The sequence below is a fragment of the Mirounga leonina genome, unplaced genomic scaffold (assembly GCF_011800145.1).
Source record: "Mirounga leonina isolate KUSES-001 unplaced genomic scaffold, KU_Mleo_1.0 Mir_154, whole genome shotgun sequence".
NCBI classification, from domain to species: domain Eukaryota; kingdom Metazoa; phylum Chordata; class Mammalia; order Carnivora; family Phocidae; genus Mirounga; species Mirounga leonina.
The window spans coordinates 64,044,649-64,070,990 of NW_023270389.1; the positions used below are offsets into that span (position 1 = coordinate 64,044,649).

Consider the following 26,342-nt stretch of genomic DNA (forward strand, 5'->3'; position numbering starts at 1 on the left):
AACTCGACTGTGTGCAAACCAAAAGTCAATAGGTTCAATGTGAGGGAAGCACATGAATAATAGGAGAAAATTCATTCATTATCTTTTTTTTTAACCTAAGTTCATTCATTGTCTTTATGGCATTTATTTTGGCTTTTCTTCCTTTCTCAGAGAGTAAAAGTTGCTAGAGATAAGTGAGCTCTCTCTGCCATAAGCATTATAGCAAAAAGCCTTACAGAACAAGGAAATAAAAAACTAGGAATGACTCAGTACATTCACTAATTGAGCGGTAGCTTACCAGCCATAATGTACCCTAACCCCCCTGTTGTATGATCTAACAGCGCTCCAGCCTTCAATGTCCTTTTCGTTATACGTTTATCGCCTATATTCCCTCTAGAATCTAAGCTCCATAGATCCCTACCTGAGATTAAACCTCTCACTGCTTCGTGAGTGATAAAAGTTCAAGGAGATAAAACATGTGCCCCACAATGCATTCTTTTTACCCACCTTAGTTTCCCACTCTGCATGAGAGTCATTTCTTTGTGGATTAATGAAAGAAAAGTGGGGTTCTCTGAGAGGTCACTGGGATCGTGCCTGGGAGATGCTCCAAGATGGTCTCGCCCCCCGCCCGCCCACACACACACATACCTTGTCTTGGGTTTGGCATCGCAAACAGTCACATTCGAAACAGTACTGGTCCCTCAGCTGCTCCCGGCGCTCCTCACTGGTCATCAACATGTCCAGGTAGCAGATGGTGAGCTGGGGGGGCCACAGAGGAGAGGGTCACGTGGCTGCGGTGCTCATCATCTTTAACACATGCTTACTATCATTGCTGATTATTTAAGCAAAACACATTTTCATTACATACCAAAAAGCGCAAAAAGGAAAGATACTACTTACAGTCTCTATATGCAAATAATCACTTGCAAAATTTTAATGCATTACCTTCCAGTCTTTGTTGTGTGGTGAGCACCTGTATATTATATACTTACTTTAAAGACCTGGACTCCTGGCCTCTATACACTTTTACGCCCCGCCTTTTATCCACCAAATAAGAGAATATCAAGAGCTGGTGTGTGTTGGGTAATACCAAGGCTGGGTAGTAAAAGCTATAACCGCTCGCAATCAGAGAAGCCAGATCAATTCTAGCCCCCAAAGGGGCAGCAGATGATGCACCCAGATGCTCTTAAATCCTAATCAGTCCTGCAGCCTCATGGAATTTGAAGTCAACCAAATTTGGTGGCTTTGAAGTTAGGAGACTGTTTTACTTGTGACTACAGAAAAAGGGGGCGCCTGGGTGGCTCAGTTGGTTAAGCAACTGCCTTCAGCTCAGGTCATGATCCTGGAGTCGCGGAATCAAGTCCCACATCGGGCTCCCTGCTCTTGGAGAGTCTGCTTCTCCCTCTGACCCTCCCTTCTCTTATGCTCTCGGTCTCTCATTCTCTCTCTCTCTCAAATAAATAAATAAAATCTTAAAAAAAAAAAAAAAGGAATAATTTCCAAGTAGGGAGAACTAATGTCAGAATGTGATCCTAGATGGAAGCTCTTAAGCTGACTTCCTTGGGCCCTTTCAAACAGTGATTATGTTGTCTTGGATGGTGAAAGGTCAGGTGTCCCTGTCGCTGTCAAGTCCCACTTGGAGACATACGTCTTTGGGTAATATTGCGATGTTCACACATCCCACACTCGACCAGATCTATGTACGCTGAAAGGCTAATTCAACATACACAAAATGACCCTCCTGATCTCCCTAGGCCTGTTCCATCTCTGCTGGAGCCATCCCAATCTCAGCTGACAGCAATGCATCTTTCATGTCCTTCAAGAAGAAACCTCAAAGTCATCTTTGATTTCTCTCTCCCTTTCACATTCTTGCCCAATCCACCAGGAAATTCTGTGTGCTCAATCTTAAAAATATATCCAGAATCAACCACTTTCTACCTCTCCCAATGTGACCGTCCTGGTCTGAGTCGCCTTCCATAGCTTTGGGCGGGTCTCAGTGGAAGAAAGGCCTGGTCAGCCAACCAGAGCTGTCCCAGCCCCCATGGCCACCCCCAGGGTGACAGAAGCCATGGCCCGGTCTGGCTAGCTGGCTCTCTCTAGACCCTTCCCATGTTAGGCAACTATGCTCTGAAACACAGAAATAAGAGTATCTGGCCTCAAGAAGTGCAGGCAACGATGTTACTGAACATCTACTACATGCTAGGCACTCACGGAGCGAGGCGTGTGAGACAGTTAAAAATCAGCAAAGGTCTGGGATCCCTCAGGGATTTGGACCCACATCCCTTGATTCAAGCCAGATACTCTTTCTCTAATATGGCTGCTTCTCATCCTTCTGGGGGCTGAATGGAGACTCGCCTCTGGAGGGGCTGCACTGGCATCAACCCTAAAGTGCATAAGCCTGCACTCCACAGTGTTCTGTGACAACTGGGCTCCTTCGGATTTAAGTCCCTAAATCCCTTTTCTTGCTTGTGATCTGAACCTGGGGCTGCCTGGGAGATGCAAAGGGCCATCATACCAGGCTTTGTTGTAGGATAACTCCATGTCCCAAATTCCAAATAACCAATTTCAAAGCACACTTTTGAAACCGCCTGCTAGTAAGTCTGGGGAAGGGTATGCGTTCATCTTGTCTCAACAGGCTCTGAGAGCCCCGGTTTCCTTAAATGAGGTGATGGTAAAATGAACTGAATGTGAAACCAACAAACCCAGGGCCAGAGAAAGAAGTTTGGTTAACCTAAGACTTAATTACAAGGGCCAACTCACAAGTGATCACGCCAGGCAGTGAACGGGCAACAGGAGACTAGTTATTTCATTTAACCCCACTAACTAGACTCTAACAGCCTCCATCACTACCCTGTAACTGCCTGTGATCACTACCTGGACTGGGCTATGGCTTTCTAATGGGCCCTGGGTTTGTTGGCTGCGGGTAAGGCACACAAAGTCTTGCCCACTGATCTTCTGTCTGCCTTTCTAGCCTGGATATCTCTCCAGACACTTTCCAGTCTTCATGGTTATATACACGGCAACTCCTCAGAAACGGTGTGCTCGGTGCGAGCCGGTATGGAGCATCCCTGCCCCAGCTAGCCCGTGCCTGCCCTGCACCATCAGCTTCTTCAGAGCGCTCTCAGCCCGCAAGCTTGGCTCAAACACGCCGCTTCCCATGAACACTGCCTCATTCCCTCCTTTTTGCCTCTTCCACATTCATCCAAGTTCACAAAATACTCTGTGTCAAAACTGAAGATCTCAATGGCAAAACATTTTTATGCATATTTTGGGGGGGAAAAGCACCATAGGTTACTAACGGGCAATGACAGTGAAATCATTTCATCAGCCAAAGATAAAAACCCTTTCTTGAAGACTCACTGGTTCACCACTTTTAATGAAGAATCTGCTCACTACATGTAGGGCTCATTTAGCAGGAACGTATATATGAAACGTGGCCATTGACCAGTGGATGCTTTAATGGCATAGAACAAAATCGCATTAAAATATTAATGCCACTGACCATTGCTTTGCCATTTTAGAGCAGTTTGTATGGGAAATGCAGTAAATCACTTCCAACATTAGAGTAATATCATGAAAGATATTTGCTGGATATTGGATATATCGCTTACTTGAATATTTCAAGGCAAAGGAACCCCTTTTCCATGAAGCCCATCTTTTCATTATGTACAACAGAGTGGATAAGAAGACCAAATTAAAATTAGACTTCATTTTCATTTCTGGAATCACACAGTCACAATTACAAATTTTTCTGCGGTTACTGGCTCTGAACTGAAAACAAGACTGCAAATCTCACTTCTTTTTAAAATCACACCTGAGTGTTAGTGTTTCTCTTCTTGTTGTCACACCCTTGTACTCGGTCATTAGCAAATCCTGCTAATTTTAGCTTCTAAATATCATATTCTTCAGATCCCCCATCATGAGCCACCACGTGAATTTCTCCTGACTTCGGGGAGCCATTGTCACCTCTTGCTTGGATTACTGCATCAACCTGACCCTCACTGGTCCAACCTTGCTTACACATGGAAAAACTGATCACAGTTCCTCTGCTTCAGTGTGGCCCCATTGCCTGTCCCCAACCCCTTCATGAATATCTACTGAGTGCCTCCCATAGACCAGACACTGTTAGGAGTTCCTTAATAAGGCCCCCATGGGGTCCTACAATCATGTCTGGTCCCTGCATATTCCCTCATAGGTTGGTCACATTCAAAGTCTTCAGTCAATTGATAAGAATGCTTCCTACTCCTTGAACTCACCATTCTGTCCCTTGTCTCTGTGTCTTTGTCTAGAACGCCTTCACCTGTGTCAGCCAAGCTGAACTCTATGGATCCTTCGAGAGTCTAGGAGTCACATCTCTGGAAGCCTTTCTTACCCACTCGCCCACCCCTGCCCCCTACCACCACCTGGATGCCCCTAATCTGAACGTCTATAAAGCCCTATGTACTTTATACTATTGTACATTTCATATTCTCTTACTATTTTCTGTTTTATGTCAGTTTCCTTGTTTATACCTTGAGCTCTGGAAGGCAAGCCTAGGTCTTACTCATCTTTGTACTCCCAATGCCCACCCCAGGACATGATACCCAATAAGTAGGCAGTGAATTTGTCAAATGACTTAGCATATAAGAGGACTGAGAGAAGAAACAGACTGTCTTAATCCCACACAATTTAAATTAAAACCAATATGAGGGATACTGACATGCTCAGTTTATGCAAATCATATTTTTCACAGTTGATACGGCTCCAGAGGATGCTGGCAGCCAGGGGCGTTATCTGTAACAGCTACAACCTCTTCTTACCAGGAATTTCCACGAGGGTGGCCTAGACTGTCCAGCTTTCTTCCCTGATCCATGTTTTAGAAAACCATCAGCAGATAACACACATTTCATGGCTTATCAGAACCCTGAAGAGGCAGCTGTCAGCAATCCAGCACGGGGGCCATGCCTCAAACCTTACTATAAACCTCTCTGTAGGAGGTACTAGATGAGGAGACAAAAACCCCAAAGCAAAAGCAAACCAAACAAACTAAACCAAACCAAACCAACAGACCCAACAACTCAGCATTACAGTGGAAATCCTGAAGTAGCAAAGTGTTATAGATAGTGCTGGTTTGAAGTGAAGGGTCTGAAAGTGGTCCAAGGGATGGGCTTCATGTGCAGAGAAACAAAGGGTAGGAAATTTCCATGGTGACTTCTACTGTGGAACCTATGCAAATTCCCAGTCTCCTGGGCTGAGGTCTGAAATGTTCTCATCTCAAACTGGCAATGGCTGGCTTTCATGTTACTTTCTTTCTGGGGCCCGTGGGACACACCTGAAGATTAGTGGTAGCTTTAAAAATGGCTCTAACATTCTATTCCACCTCTGGTTTTGTCTGCAGCAAGCCTTATTCACTCACTCAACAGATACAGAGTACGGATCTTCTCTCTAAGAAGCACTATACAGCCGTCCCTCATGGAGCCTGTATCCTGGGACTCACATCCCAGGGAGCACGTGCTAGAACTAGGGGCTCCCTGATGGGCAGTAGAGCCAAGATGCAAAGCTGATCCTCTGAAACTGCCAAGAGCTTCTAAATTTACTTCCTTGCTCAGTTGAACTAAAGCAAATATTTGCACAATAAAAAGGAACTATCCCTCTTAATCAACCTCAAAATGTCTTTCCTCCTGGTTCTCCCTCTGCCCCAAGGGGCAGTTTGAAATGTGTGGGAGGAATGTCAGGTGTTGGGGTGGGCAGCTACAGGCATCAACTGAGCAGGGACTCAGGACAGCAGCCTTCACCGACGCAGTGAACCGCTGACCATCCAGAATGCCAACAGTTCCCTCAGGGAAAGCAATCCTGGGCTCCACGGAAGCTTACTTTAATGGAAGTCAAGTCAACAACAGGCCATGAATGTCTCCTGGCGGCAAGGCCAAGTACTGGGTACTAAGGGAGAGATGGAAGTAAGACACAAGGGCCTGTCCTCATGATGCTTACGGCAAACAGAGAAGTCACCAGAAGGGCCAGAATAACCTCAAAGAAAATAAAGGAGATCTCAAAGCGGAAGACATTTCCTGTAATCTGGGAAATCGGGAAGAGGTTTATAGAAGAGATGATGTTTGAAAGGATCTGGAAGGGTATGTGACGTTAACACAGGAAAATGGGGGGGGGCACGGGGAACAACCGTGCAGACAAAATGTCACCCACCAAGACACACGATGGGGTGGGGAAAATTTTATTTTCTGAAAAAAAAAAAAAAAATCAAGCTCATCGCCACAGAGAACAGAGCAGTCGTTGCCAGAGGTGGGAGGGGGGTGCAAAATGGGTGAAGCCGGTCAAAAGGTACAAAGTAAGCCAGTCCTAGGGATATAAGGTACAGCATGGCAAATATAGTTAACAATAGTGCAAAGCATATTTGAAAGTCACTAAGAGTTCTCATCACAAGAGAAAAAATGTCTGTAACTATGTTTGGTGATGGATGTTAACTAGGCGTACTGTGGTGATCATTTCACAATATACACAAACATCGAATCATTGTGTGATACACTGGAAACTTACAGAATGTCATATGTTGATTACACCTCAATTAAACAAAATTATCTTCCAAATAGACAGTATGAAAGGACTTAGAGGGAGAATGCTCCCTTTGTTGGGAAGCTGCTTTGATAAGTATCGTGCGGGAACATCTCTGAGTCTGCAGGGCCTGATGCTGAGCACAATTATTTTGTGTCAAGTGAGAGGAAGGATTTGCTTGTTGCTCCAGAGATGGAAGGAAAAGGACATGAAAAAAGTGAAATTAGCACCAAGAAACAAGACTTTTTTTCAACTAAATGAAAACCAACCAATGAAAATAACGGGCAACCAAGCCTAGAAAACAAGGCATAGGAAAATCTCCTTGTTGTTCCTGAAAATGCCGACTGTGTCTTTTAGTTTTTCTGTTTGCCTCTCCAGTTACTGATCTTTTTAATTTAGTAAATCATCCTCCTATCAGCGGCAGCAACCTCATCTTCGGGGACAGGGGGCCCTCAGCTCCCGCACCTAATATGGCTGCAAATGGACAGCGCCCCCCTTTCTTACCTGCCTCACAATCACGTAGCCCTAGAATAAAAAACAATGTAATTCTCCATCTCGTTGACAGATGCCCCAGTGCATTGAGCACAGGGGTCCTAAAAACGGAAATCCAGTAAGTGGCTGTATAGGAGACAGCTTATTCAGTTGAAAATCAGATTGGAGGGAGTCTTATCGAAGCCCAATCCCTGTCTACATAAAATATGGTGACCCCGAGTTTAGGTTTTATTGGTTGAGTGCTGCATAAATGCAATCAAAGCTTATGATACTCTGCTTTCCTTGCAATAAATATCCACTTTAACAAATTGGAAGGTGGAAGGAAACTAAGTTCTAAAGAGTGTAAATACCTATAAGCACACGTTCGGGGTGGTTACGTGTGCAAACCCTGTGTGGGCTCCGGTTTGGGAGCCCGGGGGCAGCTCATCCCCAGCTGCCTTGTGAGACCTGGCACTTCGGAGAAGGTTCTTCTTCCCAAGAGGCCGGTGTGGCAGGTTACAACCCCGGGGGGTCAAGGCTAAGTCACTACAGGAGGTTATACTCCCTGGCCTCTCTGCCCTTCCCATCTTTGCTGAACAATTGCACAGAAACGTTGAGAGCTCTGCAAAGGCCCCATGACCACGTGAACGAGTAAATCTTGTTTGCTTTCTTGTCATGAAGGTACACGAGTCACCTGCAAAATGGGACAAGTAGCCCTGGGGGTAATAAGCCCTTGGGATCCCATTCACAAGCCAGGCTGCGCTCCTGCCCACGAAGGATGAGCACTGGCCGGGATACGAAAGGCTGGCAAACCATCACATGCACAGAACATGGACACTCTGTCACATGCTCATATCCCTCTCTTGCACACACACAAGAGGACCCGCTGAGATCTAAAGAAATGGTGGTTTACAAAGGCAATCCACCTATAATCCTGGATAAGGACTAAGGGGAAAATCGGTCACTGGGTGGACACATTATGGCTCTTCTCCCTGGCAGAAGGATCGGGACAAGCTGTCCCTCAGGCACAGCTGGTTTCAGGGAAGGGTCTCTGATGAAAAGGAGGCCAGACGGTGGGAAAAGCAGGTGGCTTACCTCCTCTCCTGCCTCGATGTCCCGGACTGCTCGCAGTAAGAGGTGGGGCCCATTGAACACAATGGAACAATTGGGGTCACAGCTATGATTGAGCAAAGACATACTGGAGGAAAGAGAAAAAGAGGGTAGCGTCACTCAGCAGACAGTCAAACATCTAAAGTTAACGAATATAATCAGCAAAAGACACTTCAGCACGGGGGGGGGGGGGGCGGAGGGGACAGGTAAGGTTGACAGGGCACCAGGGACTGAGGGGCTCTAGGAGAAGTCCCAGAAATGTCACTAGCCCACATTGCATAAAGCGAAATGCTCCCCAAGGTGGAGGCTACTTAGGGAAGTGTGTTAACAAAAACCTTTTCTGAGCGCTTTCTGGGGGTGAGTGTGGGGAACAGCTGTCTCCTTAGACGGCAGCCAGGACCCCACCGGCCTTTCTCACACAGCTCTGGTCTGTGCGGCCCCTTTGCAGGACCTGCCTGCCTCCTGAAGGATAACGAGAGTCCTCCCTCTTACACAGACAGCCAAGGGCATCTTGCTGACGAGATCCTGGAGCGCCTGGGGCCCCGGCCCAGTCGTTTTAATACCATGGAGGTGGCTTTTTACCATCTGGGAAAGGGAATGAGTTTAAGCTGCACCATATTGGATAATACTAAGAACTGTAAGTAAGCGCTCACTGTGTAGAAAGCACTTTCTTAGCCCTTACACAAGTTTTCCAAATTCAAACATCATTCGAATCTCATGAGGGCCATTGAGAGATGAAGGAACGAGCACGGGGAAGTCAACGGCTTGCCCCAGGATGCACAACCAGCAAGTGGGACCAAATTGGAACGAGGTGGCGTGAACTCCGAGCCTGTGCTCTGACCCATCTTTCTCAGGACGCAGACCAACAGACCCATGATTTACAACACTTGTGAGAAGTGAGAAAAACAGCTGAATTCTCAGGTTCACAACTAATGGTAAGAAGGACTATATTTGTATTTGCACCCTCCCAGCATGAAAACAAAATGGACCGAGGAGTGGCTGCAGTGTTCATGGAGGGACAACCTGGCAGCTCAGGGGAAAAGGGTCCACCTCAGGAGCAGCAGCAGAGAGCACTTCAGAAGGCCAAACCCGGAAAGTCTGGGGCAATGGAGCTTGGAGTATGCTGAGCCAAAAGACCAAATGACCCCAACGGGTGCAACACTGTGAGTCTGGTGAAACACTCCTGTGCTTCTGCCCAGGAGGCTGAGGAACAAGATGAGGGCAGGTGTGGAACGCCTGGGTGGCTCAGTCAGTTAAGTGACTGCCTTCGGCTCGGGTCATGATCCCAGGGTCCTGGGATCGAGCCCCACATCGGGCTCCCTGCTCAGCGGGGAGCCTGCTTCTCCCTCTCCCTCTGCCTGCCTCTCTGCGTACTTGTTCTCTCTCTCTCTCTCTGTCAAATAAATAAATAAAATCTTTAAAAAAAAAAAAAGATGAGGGTAGGTGGGGGAATAACCAATTTTTTTAGATTTATTTATTTACTTGAGAGAGAGAGCAAGAGCAGGGTGAGGGGAAGAGGGAGAGGGAGAAGCAGACTCCTCTCGGACCAGGGACTTGATCCCATAGGACCTGATCCCAGGATCCTGAGATCATGACCTGAGCCAAAGGCAGATGCTTAACCGACTGAGACACCCAGATGCCCCAAGGTAATAACCAAGTTTTGTTAGCATCCATGATCCCCAAATTCTTACCCCAAGGCTCCCGAGATCAAGAATTTAGGTGTGGGCGCCTGGGTGGCTCAGTTGGTTAAGACACTGCCTTTGGCTCAGGTCATGATCCTGGAGTCCCGGGATCGAGTCCCACATTGGGCTCCCTGCTCGGCAGGGAGTCTGGTTCTCCCTCTGACCCTCCCCCCTCTCATTTCTCAAAAAATAAATAAATAAAATCTTTAAAAAAAAAAATAAAAAAGAATTTAGGTCTGAGGTGGGCTTCTTTGCTCATACCACAGCATATACTACAGGGTTATAAAATTCTTTTCTTTAAACGTAACATTTTCCATTTTCTTAGAATTTATCATTAGGTTTCGAGCATTGCTCTTGAACCAGCTGCGGCAATTGCCTTTCTGACACCTTCCACAAGGTCGGAGAGCTGGGTGAATTACAGTTGTTTCTTCTAGTAAATGAAATACCATTTGCCCTACCTCGGATATAGGCCAACACCAACTTCCTGCATCTCCGCATTACAGATGGTGAAAGCATTGCAGATCACCTGTAAAAACAAGGGGAAGACAATCAGGATTACCAGAGTCACCTAAGAAACTTTGCAGGCAAGAGAACACAAATGTTCAAAATCAAACGTAGGAGTTTTAATACTTTAACAGTTGCTTTGGAAAGATCCAAGCCAAACAGGGATGCTCTTTCATTTGCAAAAGAAGGTATCTGGGACACACTTTCCTTAAGAACATCAGGTTAAGTGCAGAAATAGCAACATCCTGTACAAAACCTTAAACCAGCACAGGGGCTGTTAATTTCAATCTAATCCTCTCCTCCAAAGTTACACAGTTCCATTACAACATTAAGTTTCAGAATACAAATAATCTATTTATTGAGCACTAGACTCCTACCACCTTGGATTTTCTTTTCCCCTCAAACTGCCTGCAATTTCCAAATGCCACTATGTATCCATGAGGAACAGCAGCCTGTCTTTCATTCCTACAAAGAGGGAAGGACACCCCGAGAGAGTCTGCGATCGGAGCTGACAGACCACAAGGAGCACAGAAAGTCATTCATTCCAGCCATGGCATTTACTAGGGACATGGAAGGGCCTCACCGACTAGATAGCACAGTCCTATACCCTATGGGGAGTGGGCCAAAAGGAATAGAAGGTGTGATCACTGTGCTCAAAGGACCTCAAAACCTGTGGAAGCCACCCATAATCACAAAAAGAGCACTGGACTTAGAATCAGAAAACCTAGGTCCTGGCCACACATTGCTGCCTCAGGCAGGTGCTGGGATGAGCAGTGAAGGAATAAAGCAAAGTTCCTGCCTTCATGAAACTTAAATTCTAGTGGGGGGTGGGGGTGCACGTTCGTGTCAGCAGAAAGAGCAAGTGCAAAGGTCCTGGGATGCAAATGTTCTTAGGTACAGAGTAACAGCAAGCAAGCTGGTATGGGCAAAGCAGGGCAAGGGAGAAGAAGAAAGGTGAAATATGAGATCAGAGTGGTAGTGAGATTGTTAGGTGCTTAGAGCTATGTCTAAATTGTTTTCTAAATGAGACAGAAAGCCACTGGGTTGCTTCTGAGCCAAGGCATGAATGGATCGGATTTCTGTTTGGAAAGGATCACTCTGACCATCGTGTAGAGAATGGGCTATAGAAAGGCAAGGGTGGAAGGAGAGGGAATGAGAAGCTCAGGTGAGGTTGGAGGCCTGGATGTCGGTGGCAAAAGTGGGGAGAAGTGAGTGGTGCTGCCAACAGGATTTATGACAGACTATCCAGGGGAATGGAGAGAGTCAAGGATCAGGTTTGAGCATGGACCCAAATGGGCTCCATAATGTTGCCATTCATTAACAGGAGCAAGACTGGGAAAGGAGCAGGTTTGGTTGCAGGGAGCTGGGAGCAAGGCCAGGCGCTCTGTTTCAGCCGTGTTAAATTTGAAACGGCCTATTAGACATCCCAGCCAAGACCAAGTACAAGCGGAGTGCCTGGAGTGGGGGGTAGCAGATGGGCTGGAGACGGACGCTTAGGACAAGAAAGAACAAAGCCCATCAAGAAGAAAGCAGAAGAGGCCACCGCAGACCCGCAGACTTGAGATGAACCAGGGACCACAAATGGATGCTGACTCACTGTTATAGTTTCTGTAAAGGAAAAAAAAAAAAAAAGAAAGAAAGAAAACAAGCGACAATGAATGTCTTTAAATCAGGTTTATATGAAAGAACGTAAAGTATGAAAAAGCGCTCAGTCCTTTGAGACTCCTCCACTGCTCTAAAGAGCTCTTCTATGAAATCTAGTGCAACCTATCATGATTTAGCATTTCCTCTAAAAGTCTGATAAAACTGCAGTCTCAAATCAGGAAATAAGTTGGTGTATTTTAAACACACTAGTTAAATTGCTCTAAGGGCATGTGTTTCGTATTAAGTCGCAACAGTGTACTGCCTACACATATTTATGTATAAAATGGATGGTGGAAATGCAGGACAAAAGATCCTGTGTTTTCTTTTAGAAACTTTACACGTTTTTAAATGGGTATGAATTTGGGGGCGGGGAATAGAAACTTTAACATGTATTTTTAAAGTGTAATCAGGACTTTACCAACAGTAAGCCACCAATGAAACACCGGATCTAACCCATCTAATCTGTTAACTTTTTTTTTTTAAAGATTTTATTTATTTATTTGAGAGAGAGACAGCGAGAGAGGGAACACAAGCAGGGGGAGTGGGAGAGGGAGAAGCAGGCTTCCCGCTGATCAGGGAGCCCGGTGCGGGGCTCAATCCCAGGACCCTGGGATCATGACCTGAGCTGAAGGCAGACACTTAAAGACTGAGCCACCCAGGCGCCCCTCCGTTAACTTTTGAATTAAACCAAAATGTAAACATTTTGTTTCTCCACTGTGAAGCAAATTAAAGGCTTTTCCAGAATAGGTTTATTCTGACAGAATTTTTTAAAAGAAAGAAAAAAGAACAAGGGGAAATGTCAACTTCCTCCAGGAAACTTTCCCGGATCCCTCAGACCTAGCCGATTTACTCAACTCGTTAGCAGCATTTATCATCCTGGTTCATTATTTACCCATTTACTTGACACCAAACACAACTCCTGTGTAAAATACTCAGAGGGCAGTGATGGTGGTTCCTTGCGTGAAAGACACTAATATAGGTTTTTCTGGGAGATGGATGGTTGTGTGGGTGTGGTCCTCAGTGTCCCCAGGGGGGTACTCTCTAGGACAGGGTCAGAGAAGACACCAGAAGTAAGTCACAGGTATCCTGTAGGTGTGGAAGAGGAGAGACCAAATGTGGTTCCATACTCTACCAAGGAGTAAGGAGAAGTTCATCTTCCATCTCTCTTGTCCTTTGGCATCCAATCTGTTGATATCCCTGCTGGATCTCTTTGTCCACTCTCGCTCTCCACCCTGGCTCATCTTTTGTTTCAAGCTCTTTTCCATTAGTCCAATGGATGGGACAACAGGCTTAGGCCTCAGAAGAGACCAAGGGCTTGTTTGATCCTCTGTTTAAAATGCCAGGGGCCTGGGGCGCCCGGGTGGCTCAGTCAGTTAAGTGACCTACTCTTGATTTCAGCTCAGGTCGTGATCTCGGGGTCATGAGATTGAGCCCCGCAATAGGCTCCATGCTGGGTGGGGAGTCTGCTTGGGATTCTCTATTTCCTTCTCCCTCTGCCCCTTCCCCACATTCCCCACCCCTCAAATAAATGCCAGGGTCCTGATATATGAGGCACAAAATAAATGTGTGCAAAATGAAGGAATGAATGAATGGGCAATAGTCCCCACATCCCTCGCCTTCCCTCCTACTTCTCTGGCATCTTCCTTTGTTAACTTTCCTCCCTTCTTTTCCTTTTCCTATTTTCACTGGTACCTCTCTGCTATTCTCATTCTGCCCTACTCCACAATATAGGTAGGATGTTTTAAAGTTCTACTGAGCCAACCAGACAAGTTCCTCTTTCATATTATTCTGAGAGGCGTTGTGTGCCAGGTTTCTTGAGCTAAAACAGTTTAACTTTTGCCTATTCCCACTTTTATTAAAAATACTGGTTTAACTCACTAGTATATCCATATGTGCTCAAGTGAAAATCTGAAAGGAATTTCTCTTTATACTAAGAAATAAAAGAATGGAAATAAAGCCCAGAAATAAAAGTTTAGACACTTCTCAAAGTATTTCTTTGTATAAACAGTTTTCTTAGAAAAGTGCACAGTTTAAACAATTAATGAATGAAGACTTCACACAGATGCCTTTAGAAAAGCATATTAATGGGATTATTTCAATTAAAAAAACAAGTTAAAAAATTCTTTCTAAAAATTAAACTGGAGTATTTTGGAGTATTACTTTAAAATATTTCTCATAACATAAAATTAAAACATACATTTAAATTATTTTATAATTATCAAATATGGTTATGTGTATTCTTACAATATTTCTTTTAAGGTAATCAAAAGCCTTTATAACACTGTAGCTTTTCTAGATAGTAAAACTCCACTGAGTTGGTACAAGTGATTGTTGAACCTCTCTATTTTGTAAAAAACAAGTAAGTAAAATTTTAAATATTCTATGAAACATGATAAAAATCCTTAACAAAGTAGGTTTAGAGGGAAAATACCTCAACGTAATAAAAGCCATGTATGAAAAACACACAGCTAACATCATACTCAATGGTGAGAACTGAGAGCTTTTCCCATAAGATCAGGAACAAGACAAGGATTTCTACTCTCAACCCTCTTATTTGACATAATACTAGAGGTCCTAGACACAGCAGTCAGACAAGAAAAAGAAACAAAAGGCATCAAAATTGGTAAAGAAGAAATAGAACTTTCACTATTTACAGATGACATAATACTATTTTTAGAAAACCCTAAAGATTTCACCAAAAAACCACCAGAACTGATAAATGAATTCAGAAAGGTTGCAAGATACAAAACCAATATAGAGAAATCCATTACATTTCTATATACTAGCAAGGAAGAAGAAGAAAGGGAAATTTGGAAAACAATCACGTTTACAGTTGCACCAAAAAGAATAAAATGCCTAGGAATAAACTTAACCAAAAAGGTGAAAGACCTGTACTCTGAAAACTATACAACACTGATGAAAGAAACTGAAGACAACACAAACAGAAAGCTATTTCATGCTCATCGACTCGAAGAACAAATATTGTTAAAATGTCCATACTACCCAAAGCAATCTACAGATTTAATGCAATCCTTATCAAACTACCAACAGAATTTTTCAGAGAACTAGAACAAATAATCCTAAAATTTATACGGAACCACAAAAAACCCAAATAACCAAAGCAATCATGAAAAAGAAGACTAAAACTGGGGGCATCACAACCCACAATCCCAGATTTCAAGTTATTCTACAAAGCTGTAATCATCAAGACAGTATGGTACTGGCACAAAAACAGACACATAGATCAATAGAACAGAATAGAGAGCCCAGAAATAAACCCACAATTATATGGTCAATTAATCTTTATCAAAGGAGGCAAGACTATACATTGGGGAAAACAGTCTCTTCAACAAATGGTGCTGGAAAAACTGAACAGCTACATGCAAAAGAATGAAACTGGATCACTTTCTTACACCATACAAAAATATAAATTCAAAATGGATTACAGATCTAACGTGAGACCTGAAACCACAAAAATCCTAGAAGAGTGCACAGGCAGTAATTTCTGACATTGGCTATAGCAACATTTTTCTAGATATGGTCTCCTCAGGCATGAGAAATAAAAGCAACAATAAACTATAGGGACTACATCAAAATAAAAAAAGCTTCTGCACAGCAAAGGAAACAAATAGCAAAACTAAAAGGCAGCCTACAGAACGGGAGAAGATATTTGCAAATGACATATCTGATAAAGAGTTAGTGTCCAAAATATACAAAGAACTGATACAACTCAATACCCCAAAACCAAATAATCCAATTTAAAAATGGGCAGAAAACATGAATAGACATTTCTCCAAAGAAAACATGCAGATGGCCAAGAGACACATGAAAAGATGTTCAACATTAGCTCAACATCAAGGAAATGCAAGTGAGATATCCCCTCACACCAGTCAGAATGGCTAAAATCAACACAAGAAATAACAGGTGTTGGTGAGGATATGGAGAAAAAGGAACCCTCGGACACTGTTTGTGTGAATGCAAACTGGTGCAGCCACTGTGGAAAAGTTTGCTCAAAAAAATACGGAGTTTCCTCAAAAAAATTAAAACTACAATTACCACATGATCCAGTAATTCCTCTGCTAGGAATTTACCCATAAAATATGAAAGCACTAATTCAAAAACATACATGCACCCCTATGTTTATTGCAGCATTATTTACAATAACCAAATTATGGAAACAACCCAAGTATTCATCGATTGATGAATGGATAAAGCAGCTTTGGTATGTATTTACAGTGGAATATTACTCAGTCATTAAAAAGAATGAAATCTTGACATTTGCAACAACATGGATGGATCTAGAGAAATAATGGTAGGTGACATAAGTCAGTCAGAGAAAGACAAATATCATGTGTTTTCACTCATATGTAGAATTTAAGAAACAAAACAAAGGAACAAAGAAAAAAGAGACAAACCAAAAAAGAAACTCTGAACATAGAGAACAAACTGATGGTTACCAGAGGGGAGGTGGGTGGGGGGATGGGTGAAATAGGTGATGGGGATTAAGGAGTGCACTTGTCATGATGAGTAACGCATACAATTGTTGAATCACTATATTGTACACCTATAACTAATTTAACACTGCATACTAACTCTACTGGAATACACAGATACATAAAATATAGATATCATATATAAATATTCTAGGAACCAAATTTTTACATCATTTGGTTCAGGTTCTACGTCCAGAACCTGACATTTGTGTTCTGCGATTAAAAGATCCCCTGTAGCAATCACACCGAAACACAAATACTATTTCAGAGAGTTATTTTATACACATGTTCAAATTTCACATTTCCCTCAAATTTTCTGAACTGGAAGCTTTTTATTGTAGCAGCAGATAAATTAAGGCATATGAGACACGAGGGAAAATCACCTTTTAATGGCAAAGCTGAACTGCTGTAAGAAAACGTACAACCCATTCTATGCCATAGAGTCCTCTACACCGTAACAGAAGAAGCCATCCACTCCCCAGCACCCCCTCGCCCTCAATACTCACTTCTACAAAGAAGTCAGTCTGTGTGTGAGTAGCCGTAGCTGGCTTCTAGCCGACCTTGAAGAATGCTTTCAATTTCAAAAGATATAAAGTTTAAAACATTTAAACAAAAGGGAACTCAGTTTCTAAACACAAACATCAGGCAGTTTCCTCAAAGACCATCTGCATCTCCTTTATAATTTCTCTATTTAAGGCATAAGTAGAATGTTTAGGACACAAAAATGTGACACACAGAGTTTATTCATTAGAGAGGCTAAAGGTAAATTTTCAACAGAGAACTTACTGCATTTCATTTTATCAAGGTCTGTGCACAGAAGGAAAGGAAGTAGGGAGAGTTGGCAGATATGAAAACCCAAAGCAAAGGTTTTTGTACAAAATAATTGCCCCCCTCCACTACTACCCCAGCACTATTAATTCTCTAACTTTAGAAGCATGATAAGGATTTCAGTCAGGGTATATTATTATTCTCCATGCCATATGACATTTTATTAAAGACAACTATTTTTTTTTTTTCAGAATCTTCTCATAAACCTCAAGAGATTTATTTATTTTTTAAAGATTTATTTATTTGAGAGAGATGGGAGGAGAGAGAGAGCATGTAGGGGGAGGGGCAGAGGGAGGGAGAGAGAGAATCTCAGGCAGACTCCCCGCTGAGCACAGAACCCAATGCAGGGCTTTAAGTCACATCCCTGAGATCATGACCTGAGCAAAAACCAAGAGTCAGTGGCTTAACCGACTGAGCCACCCAGGAGCCCCTAAACCTCAAGAGATTTAAAACTTTACCCCTGATCCTTTCTATCAGCATGTCAAATATTGAACCATCTCTCATGATTCAACCCAGGCCTTTCCTGATATCCTACTCCCTCCTTTGGTCACTCCTTTACAACCTTTCCCTAGCCGTGAAAATGCAAGGTATATAATCCACCAACCAGAAGAAGAACAGGAGGGAACCAGGTTGGGGAAGGAGGTGAGCTTGGGAGTGAAGAGGCAGCAATAATAACAAAAAACACAAATCCCAGAATTCCAGAAGGCTTACAACAATAAGGATGGTTACACATCTTTTCCATTTCAGTCTTTAAAAATCGATCAATAAAACAATTAGTGCAACATAGTCTCCCTTTGCTGGGAAATAGTGGGAGAGCCTCCATGTTTCATTCGTGAGTTGGCTGTGAGCTGGGGTGCCCGGCCCCATCACTGCACTGCTCCACAGCCAGCCTTGTGGAGTCTGACCTTTGGAAGTTTTCTAATGTTTCTGTCACAGGCTCTTCTGTTCACAAACCTAAGGGACCACTGGTTAAAGACAGCAAGTGAGGATGCTGGAAAACAGGTAAGGAGGAACATAAAAATGGTAAGTGTATATGACTCAAGATGCTCCATTATAATGACTTTTATCGGGAAGAAATTCTTCCGTACCACCTCAAGATGTCTCTAGTATTTAGAAAATGCTAGAAGGAGAACATATAATTAGTATGTAATCTTACTTTTAGCAGATGGCATGAAAACTATTAAAGTCTCCAGTGTGTTATTTGAAATGCGCTTGCACCTAGCCCCCTAAAACTTTCTCTTACGTCATCACTTAGAAACAACATGAAAATTATAAAATTTAATCTAGCTGGTTTTCTAAAGAGTAGATTATAAGAATGGTAAGCATCAGGTTTTAAAAGCATGATGCTAACGCCCAAACCAAAAACATTCATTTAAATGTATGTTGATAGATTAATAAAAATGTTAATTAAATGTTTATAAAAAATATTCATTTAAATGTTGATAATCTAATTTAAAGCAACTTAAACCATGGGTACCACTTGTTAAATGGGAAAGCTAAAAATCTGTCTTTATATTATATGAATATTATTAAAGATTTTACAAACGCACTTTATAATACAAACCAAGTAAAAGATAAAATAATCTAACTTAAGAACCACATCTTTACCACATCCCATATCATAACACACTTGGACATGTGTTCCAGACCCTGTACGTTTGAATACTATCTGTTTCCACAATGGCAATGGTGTCAGTCACGTTTCCAGCTACGGTCACAAAGAGTGCACACTAGACACACCAAATATTCAACAATGATTTGCAAAGGCTAAAATCAATATCAAGGCCAGTGTCATAAGAGAAGGGATAGCAATCCTAAAATCGCGCTTCCTGTTCTAGAGCGTTCCCAAGGCAGAACTACCAATTGTTATCAAATGAGGATTCACAAAATGAAGGCCTTTTGGATAACAGGTCTGTCTTCAGAAACCCACCCATATTTTCATTTTTCTAAGGGCTCTCCTCACGGCACAGCCCATTATGTCTTCAACAACTGTCCTTGACAAGAGAAAGCAAAACAGGAATGATAGTCACAAATTTGTCCATTGTTCTTTGTTCTTCCCTTCAGGATATTCCCTGGCATTCCACCTCCTTATATCACTCAGCTGATGAGAAAAGCATTTGCAACAGATGTCTGTCAAGTATGTATAAAAGTATAAAAGCTCTTAACAGGGTTTCCATCGTGTCATTTTGCTCCCATATCCCGAGGCTCAGAAATACAACGATATTCTTAAATAATTTATTACTGGATATTGTTATAGTTTCCATAGCTCTGCCATAAGCGTGCTTTCTGGGAAACATTTCACGTAGTCCTGCTCCTGTCCAGAAAGTGTATTATCATGACCAGCTCAACTTTCCCCCACAGATAACACTTAAGGATTCTTCTGTTCAGCTTGAGTCTCTACAAATGTTCTCTTACGTGATAATCTAGTTTCATGATTCTCTTTCCAGGTAATTGGAGCAAAAATCTACCCCGAGGCAGTGTGGTCTTCTGCTCTGTAATGTCTCTTGGTTTGAGCTAAAACCCAAAATGTGGTACACTGGGTGCGGGGCATCCCCTGAGGGAGGCTGAACTGGATGCGGCACAGTTTGGCCCAGATCCGCCATGTTTTTCCATCACGTTAATGGAGAAAAGCAAACTACAGAAAAAATGTTCCATGTGGAAGATAAAACCGAACCAACTGCTTCAGGCAATCTTCAGTGAAAGATAGATTCCAGGGTGAGCCGAGGTTACTCTCTGTAGAAATTGAGGTGACTATTCTTTCCAGGAGAAATTCTGTCAGGCAAGGGTTTGTCATGCTGATCCTACTTGACACTGACACCTCAGGGAGTGACAATCGCACATGATAGCATGAGGAGTGCACATGGTGCATCTACAAGCTGCATGGGCTTAGGGGTCGGGGGGTGTTCTAGGGACTAGTAGCTGGGTGGTTTCTGGGAGGCAGTTGTAGGAGACAAGAGGGCACCTCAATGGGTCAATCCTTCCGGGGTTGCCCATGCACACCCAGTCCCTGATGACTGAGAAGGAAAAGAGAAGACAAATCATGGCCTCGTTCCCCACCACCCCGTTTCTCCAGAGGTAGCTCATAAGTGCCCCTTCCCTGCTTCCTTCCAGCCACTCATGCGGATAGCCAGAGACACAAAACACACTGGTGGGATTTCTACTTGATCATTTGTCCCTCCTGGCACCCCGATGAATACATACATGGTACTCTTCCCAGCCTCTCTCCTGACCAGATTCCTGCACTGGCACCTAGATGAAGCACCAGCATATTGCTCCTGCACCCCTTTAGTGGTGACCTCCGGAGAGTTCCAAGGGAGGTCCCCTCCCTGGGTCAGCATTCATCAGAATACGAAGAGAGGAGGGAATTTGGAAAAATGGATTAAATATATCTCTTTTTTTTTAAGATTTTATTTATTTGAGAGAGACAGCACGCGAGCGAAAGAGAGCACATGCAGGGGGAGAAGGAGAAGCAGGCTCCCTGCTGAGCAGGGAGCCCGATCCTGTGGGGACTTGATCCCAGGACCCGAGATCATGACCTGAGCCGAAGGCAGACGCTTGCTTAACCGACTGAGCCACCCAGGCGCCCCTGTATCTTTTCTTTTTTAATGTCCACTACTGAAAGTTAAGTTTAACAAACTCTTCTTAGCGGCGCTCCTGTGGGAGCCTCCCGACTGCCTCGCTGTGGGAGGGAGGCTCTCTGGCTCGTGCTCCCAAATTTGCCCATGAAGCTACTCCCACATCCTGCACTGTAGGAAACAGCCATTTCTTGATATTTGAGTTCCAAGAGGGTAGAAATTCTATTTCATGACTTTCTCCCCCTGGCTCAGACTGGTCTGACACACTGAGCATGCTCAAAAAATGTTTGCTGAGTGAATGTCGGTGGACAGAGTGAGTACATTTGGTACCAGTGACTTTGTTACGTTAGCCTTTGTGACTTCCATATAGCATTGCTAATAAGCCAAGGCAATTGTCATTATGCAAAAACAACAAAAATCTCTTCTTGTCCTTCTCTCTTTCCCTCCTTCCTCTGTCTCCCTGTCTGCATTCCTTCCTACAAGCACTTGCTCAGCGACCTACATGGACCAGGTTCTGGAGCTGCAGGGAGATGTCAGCATGGACCCCGCCCTCCGTGATGCTGAGACCAGCCGGGGACGAGGCGGCACTAGGCAATGAATCACAAACATGGCACGAGTGCCCAGCAGAGGGGTCATGAGCTCAGCGGGAACAGGTCAGGGAAAGGAGGTACCTCAACCTGGACTCACAAGGATCACCCACACTTCTTATTCCTTCTGTGACATCATGGGAAAGTATTAATTATAAATTCTGGAAAATGTTTTCCTGAGATTGAAGAAAGTTGGCATAAGTTTCATACTCACACAGACTACTTTCACTTCTAAAAGTGGAAGGTGGTGACATCTGATAACAGCAGATGTTACAAAAGTCAACACTGGGAAGTAAAAAGAAGCGAGACACGGGGTTTTGCCACGGCATGTGGAACAAAATACATACCCATGGCATTCCCTGGTTTAAAATAAAAAACCTTACAAACCTCTAAAATGTGTCATGTTCCTAGTCTACCTCACTGCAGGTGGAGGAAGGAAAAAGCAGAGCGATATTTTTATTTTATTTATTTATTTATTTGACAGAGAGAGCCAGCACAAGCAGAGGGAGAGGAAGAAGCAGACTCCTTGCTGAGCAGGGAGCCTGACATGGGGCTCGATCCCAGGAACCTGGGATCATGACCTGAGCCAAAGGCACCCGCTTACCCGACTGAGCCACCCAGGTGCCCCAAAGCAGAGCGATATTAAAGACAGTCATGCCTGAAATGCCCTGATGTAATTCTTTCTCTGAAGAGCCAGAAAGGAGATACAGGGAGGCCTGAATGCAGGGGCAGGGGCACCTGACGAGGGGCGCTGTCAGGAGGGGGGGTGGCAGGGGTGCTGCGACCCAGCGGCCCTCAGACCTTTCCTCCATCACCTGCTGAGGCCACCTGAACATCACACCAATGAACCCACTATTTCCAACCAGGCAAAGCCTCACTGAGGCGCACCCGTCCTGCCTGAGGGAGGAGCACAGGCGCCCCCACGGTGCCCCATCTCAAAGCACTTCTGGTTTGCAGTCTTCCAGGAGCTCCAGCCCAGGGAGCTCTTAGAACAGTGTCTTCATTTTAAGGATGAGGAAAGGAAGGCTAAGGGAAATCAATACACCATTCTGAGGCTAGATACTCACCTGCTCTCATGCATCAGCAAGATTTAGTTTATCAAAGTAACCTTCCCAGCAGAAAACTCAGCCCTGAAGGAATTATACACAAGACAGGCTGAGGGGAAGGGGTTAAGTGCCAAGAAAGATCTGGAACGGTGCTGTCCTATACCCCTGCCCTCAGAAATAGAGGTTTATTCACTCATTCATTAAGGGCCTATTTTATACAACAGGCATAGTCTAGGCACTAGGAAGGAGGGAGGAAAATCCAGTCCTTTCAACCAGTTTGCCTAGTGAAATAAGAAAACTAAAAACACATCACGTTTTTCTCTAATTCTGACAAATTTTAGCCTTTCTCAGCCAAGATAATTTTCCTGACTATTGGCCATATTTCTTTGTAAGTCACCCTGTCAAGAACCAAGTTGCAATAATGCAGGGCGGCACTCGAATCTGTCAGATCAATTCAGAAGCACATGAGTATGCTGCCTGTCCATGGCCCTGGGAGGCACGCAGGCCTCCCCACACTCTGATCATCGGCAGGAAAGATTGCTGGGGATGACCGAAGACCAGCTGGGAGATGTAAAGGAAAATGGATGGCCTTTGAATTTTCCACTCTCCCACTGTCTGACTGCAGCCAGCCACCATTACCAAATTAGTGCCACAAAGAAAGGGATATTCTCTCCCTGCGGCAGGCCGGAAAGAGCGAATGGAGCAATGAAACGAAAGAGCAAATGGCTACAGAAAGAAAGAGCGAATGAAACCCTGACACTCTGTTGTGCGAATGTCACAGTATTTGCAGGTGGTCACACACGGAGCTAACAGAGACAGAATTGCAGAGAACCTTCCCCTCCCACTCTGGCCCTCTTCCTATCTCCCCTCAAAGTAAATGTGATGGTTTTCTCTTTCAGGAGTGCCTTTCGCCTTCCCACCTGATCACACTTTTTTTTTTTTTTTAAAGATTTTACTTAATTATTTGACAGAGAGAGAGAGAGAAAGAGCCTGAGCAGGGGGAGGGGCAGAAAGAGGGAGAAGCAGGCTCCCCGCTGTGCAGGGAGCCTGACGTGGGACTCGATCCCAGGATCCTGGGATTATGACCTGAGCTGAAGGCAGACACTGAACCAAATGAGCCACCCAAGTGCCCCCACCTGATCAAATTTAAAAACATCCAGGAATTAGTATTTTTATGTGGGGTGCAATGTGCTAAATTATGTGTCTGCATTTCCGTATTATTGGCCAATTAATTTTGATTAATAAGAACCCAGAAATAAAGAACTAGAATTTACCAGAAAGCTGTAAAGCAGAAAAACTGTGAGAATTAAATGAGATAATAATGCATGCAGGCCTGGGAAGGGCTCCTGGCACATAGAGAGCTTTGTAAGTAGTAATGAGGTCGTTATTATTACCAAAATTCATCAACTGTAAGACACACTCGATGAAGAGTCAGATGCACCATTTTATTGCGTTCTACTAAGAAAAAGCATAAGCAAACTACGTCAAGTTAGCTGTTGTGAAATGGATTCCAGTTCCAGGAATATAAAATTGTGAAAAAATATACGGTTTGGAATTAATGAAATACCACATCACTGTGTATACTTCCAGGTTTTGGCAGAACGGAAGTCATGCTCTGCATAACTGATGTGTGAGAACAGGACGTTTGCGTCACTTCAGCCACATCAGGCCCTGAGCTTCTGGCCACCCCTCCATCTCTCGGGGCTTCTCCACTGAACAGACTGGCTTGCTGTCCTCCACTCTTAGCATCACCCAAACTCATTCACCACCACTTCCAGTTCTTTGTTTGCAGCATCCTCTGAGTCAGTTCTCATAAAACAGACTATCATAAGTCACTCAAAACCCCAAATACAACCTTGATCTAGAGTTACATTGCTTGTGCCAAGTTAACGGTCTGGCCAAATTTGGCCATACTCTGGAGGTGACTCAATGCACACGGGTTCCCAGCATCTTCTTTCAATACTGATTTAGCAGGGCAATTTCCCTTGGAACGGAGTTTAAATCAGTTGCTTTAAAACCCAAGTTCACATTTCTTTTCCCGCCTACCACACAGCTCTCTCTAACCAAGGGAAAGCACTTTGGAGGACAATTTGGGTAGAGAAGCAGCAGATGGACTTCAAAGCCATTCTGACAGACCGTACAGACAGGTTCTGAATGTTCTGGAATCTGAGCTGGCTATTTTTCACTGACAGCACTGACCTTCAAGACCATTAACATGTACAGGAACTGAAGAAAGATACATAAAGACATATACAGAAACCATATAGGAACTAAACCAAAATGGGGCACAGGTTTCTGCATCCCACTTATTACCTGCAATGCCAAGGAGTGGGTGGGTACTCCCCTAAAACACCAGCCAGGGTCCTTGGTGGCCAAGAGCCCACTGCATTCCTTGACTATACAAAGATCTGACAGTGAACTGTCCACTCAGTGGTCATTTTCCCATGATGCAAAAAACACTCTTCAGATGTTTTTAAAAATATTTTTTCATGATGATAGATAAATCATAACTATTAAAAGTCAGAAGGGGGCACCTGGGTAGCTCAGTTGGTTAAGCAACCGACTCTTGGTTTCAGCTCAGGTCATGATCCCAGGGTCGTGAGATCAAGCTCCACATCAGGCTCTCATACTCGGCAGGGAGTCTGCTTCTCTCCCTCTGCCCCTCCCTCTGCTAGTGCTCTCTCTCGCTCTAAAATAGATAAATAAATCTTTAACTAAATAAATAAAAGTCAGATTATGCTGCTTGTGGTCTGGCCATTAAAACACCCCACTTCTTTACACTGTCCTTTATAACAACTACTCTCAGAATTGCCCCTTGAAGAAGACACTCAAACTTCTTAATTTGTGAGATTCAACAGTTCTCCTGCCGCTCACTATCACAAATAAAAGAATCAGGTTTTCCTTTTCCTGGGTTATATGCAGATTTAATTAGTTACTTTAAATAAAAAAAAATAAAATTCCAAATGATTCTTTCTTTCCCTCCAGCCTTATTTTGCACATGCTCCTCATTTTCCCCCAACATCTAAATGCAAAACAGAACATATTCGCTGAAGGAATCAGGGTTTGATAATTACAGCAAGCATAACTGAATTTGCATATGTGAGGTTTCCAACTTTGAATTCAGAGACAATGAATGGACTAACAGCCCAAACAAGAATTAATCTGCTGTTTCTGAAAAAAAATTTAGTAAATTATCAATGGTGGTTAAAGAAATGTTGGTTTTAAAGAAAATAACAGAAATACTCCTAAGTGAAGATGATTATGGTAAAGCTTATTTGGAGGAGAAAAAATATAAATCAAAGCATTAGCTGTAAAAGGTAAGCCCGAAGAGCTGAAATGCAAGGATCGCTTTGGGAAATAGGGAAAAATGAAACTGAAGGAAACAAGGCATGAAAAGAAGGGAGGATTAAGAGAACAATGAATGAGTCGACAACAAAAAAGTTACAAAGACTCCCAGGAAAGAGAATTCCTGATGGTCAGTATCTATTTGGATTGTCATGATGAAAAAGAGAAGATCGACAAGAATTGAAAAAAAAAAAAAAAAAAGGTAAACTCATGATTTTATATGGCTATCTCCTGATCTAATTCAGCCCGTGAATCAGAAAGCTGATTTTCCGAAGCAAATGAAAGCAGCAGCAGGTTATTGGTAAACAGGGAGAATACTGGGTGATGGGCATCGTTGTTAACCAGTGCTCTAATCAAATTAATTTGAGAAGACTGTGATACTCGCCTCTCAGAGTCTCCTGTGAAAGACTAAGGAAAGGTAACCCTCCTGCTCCCAGCATGGCTGGCATTCTATGCAAAAGAAACACTGAAAGTCAACATATGCCAACAATATGTTTTGCAGGCTAGTGTAGATGCTCCAGGTTCTTGCTAA

At 43.6% G+C, this 26,342-nt stretch overlaps 1 protein-coding gene across 3 annotated transcripts in view; it reads right to left on the reverse strand.

Moving 5' to 3' along the window:
• The window catches only part of SMYD3 (SET and MYND domain containing 3), a 708,476-nt gene that overhangs the window by 145,665 nt on the left and 536,469 nt on the right, over window positions 1-26,342 (reverse strand). For all 3 annotated transcript variants that reach the window (XM_035010985.1, XM_035010984.1, XM_035010986.1), the window contains 3 exons: window positions 10,247-10,314; window positions 8,092-8,194; window positions 628-738 (listed from right to left, as the gene is read on the reverse strand). In XM_035010985.1, coding sequence (XP_034866876.1) covers window positions 628-738; window positions 8,092-8,194; window positions 10,247-10,314 — 282 coding nt within the window. The remainder of the gene's footprint in view (window positions 1-627; window positions 739-8,091; window positions 8,195-10,246; window positions 10,315-26,342) is intronic.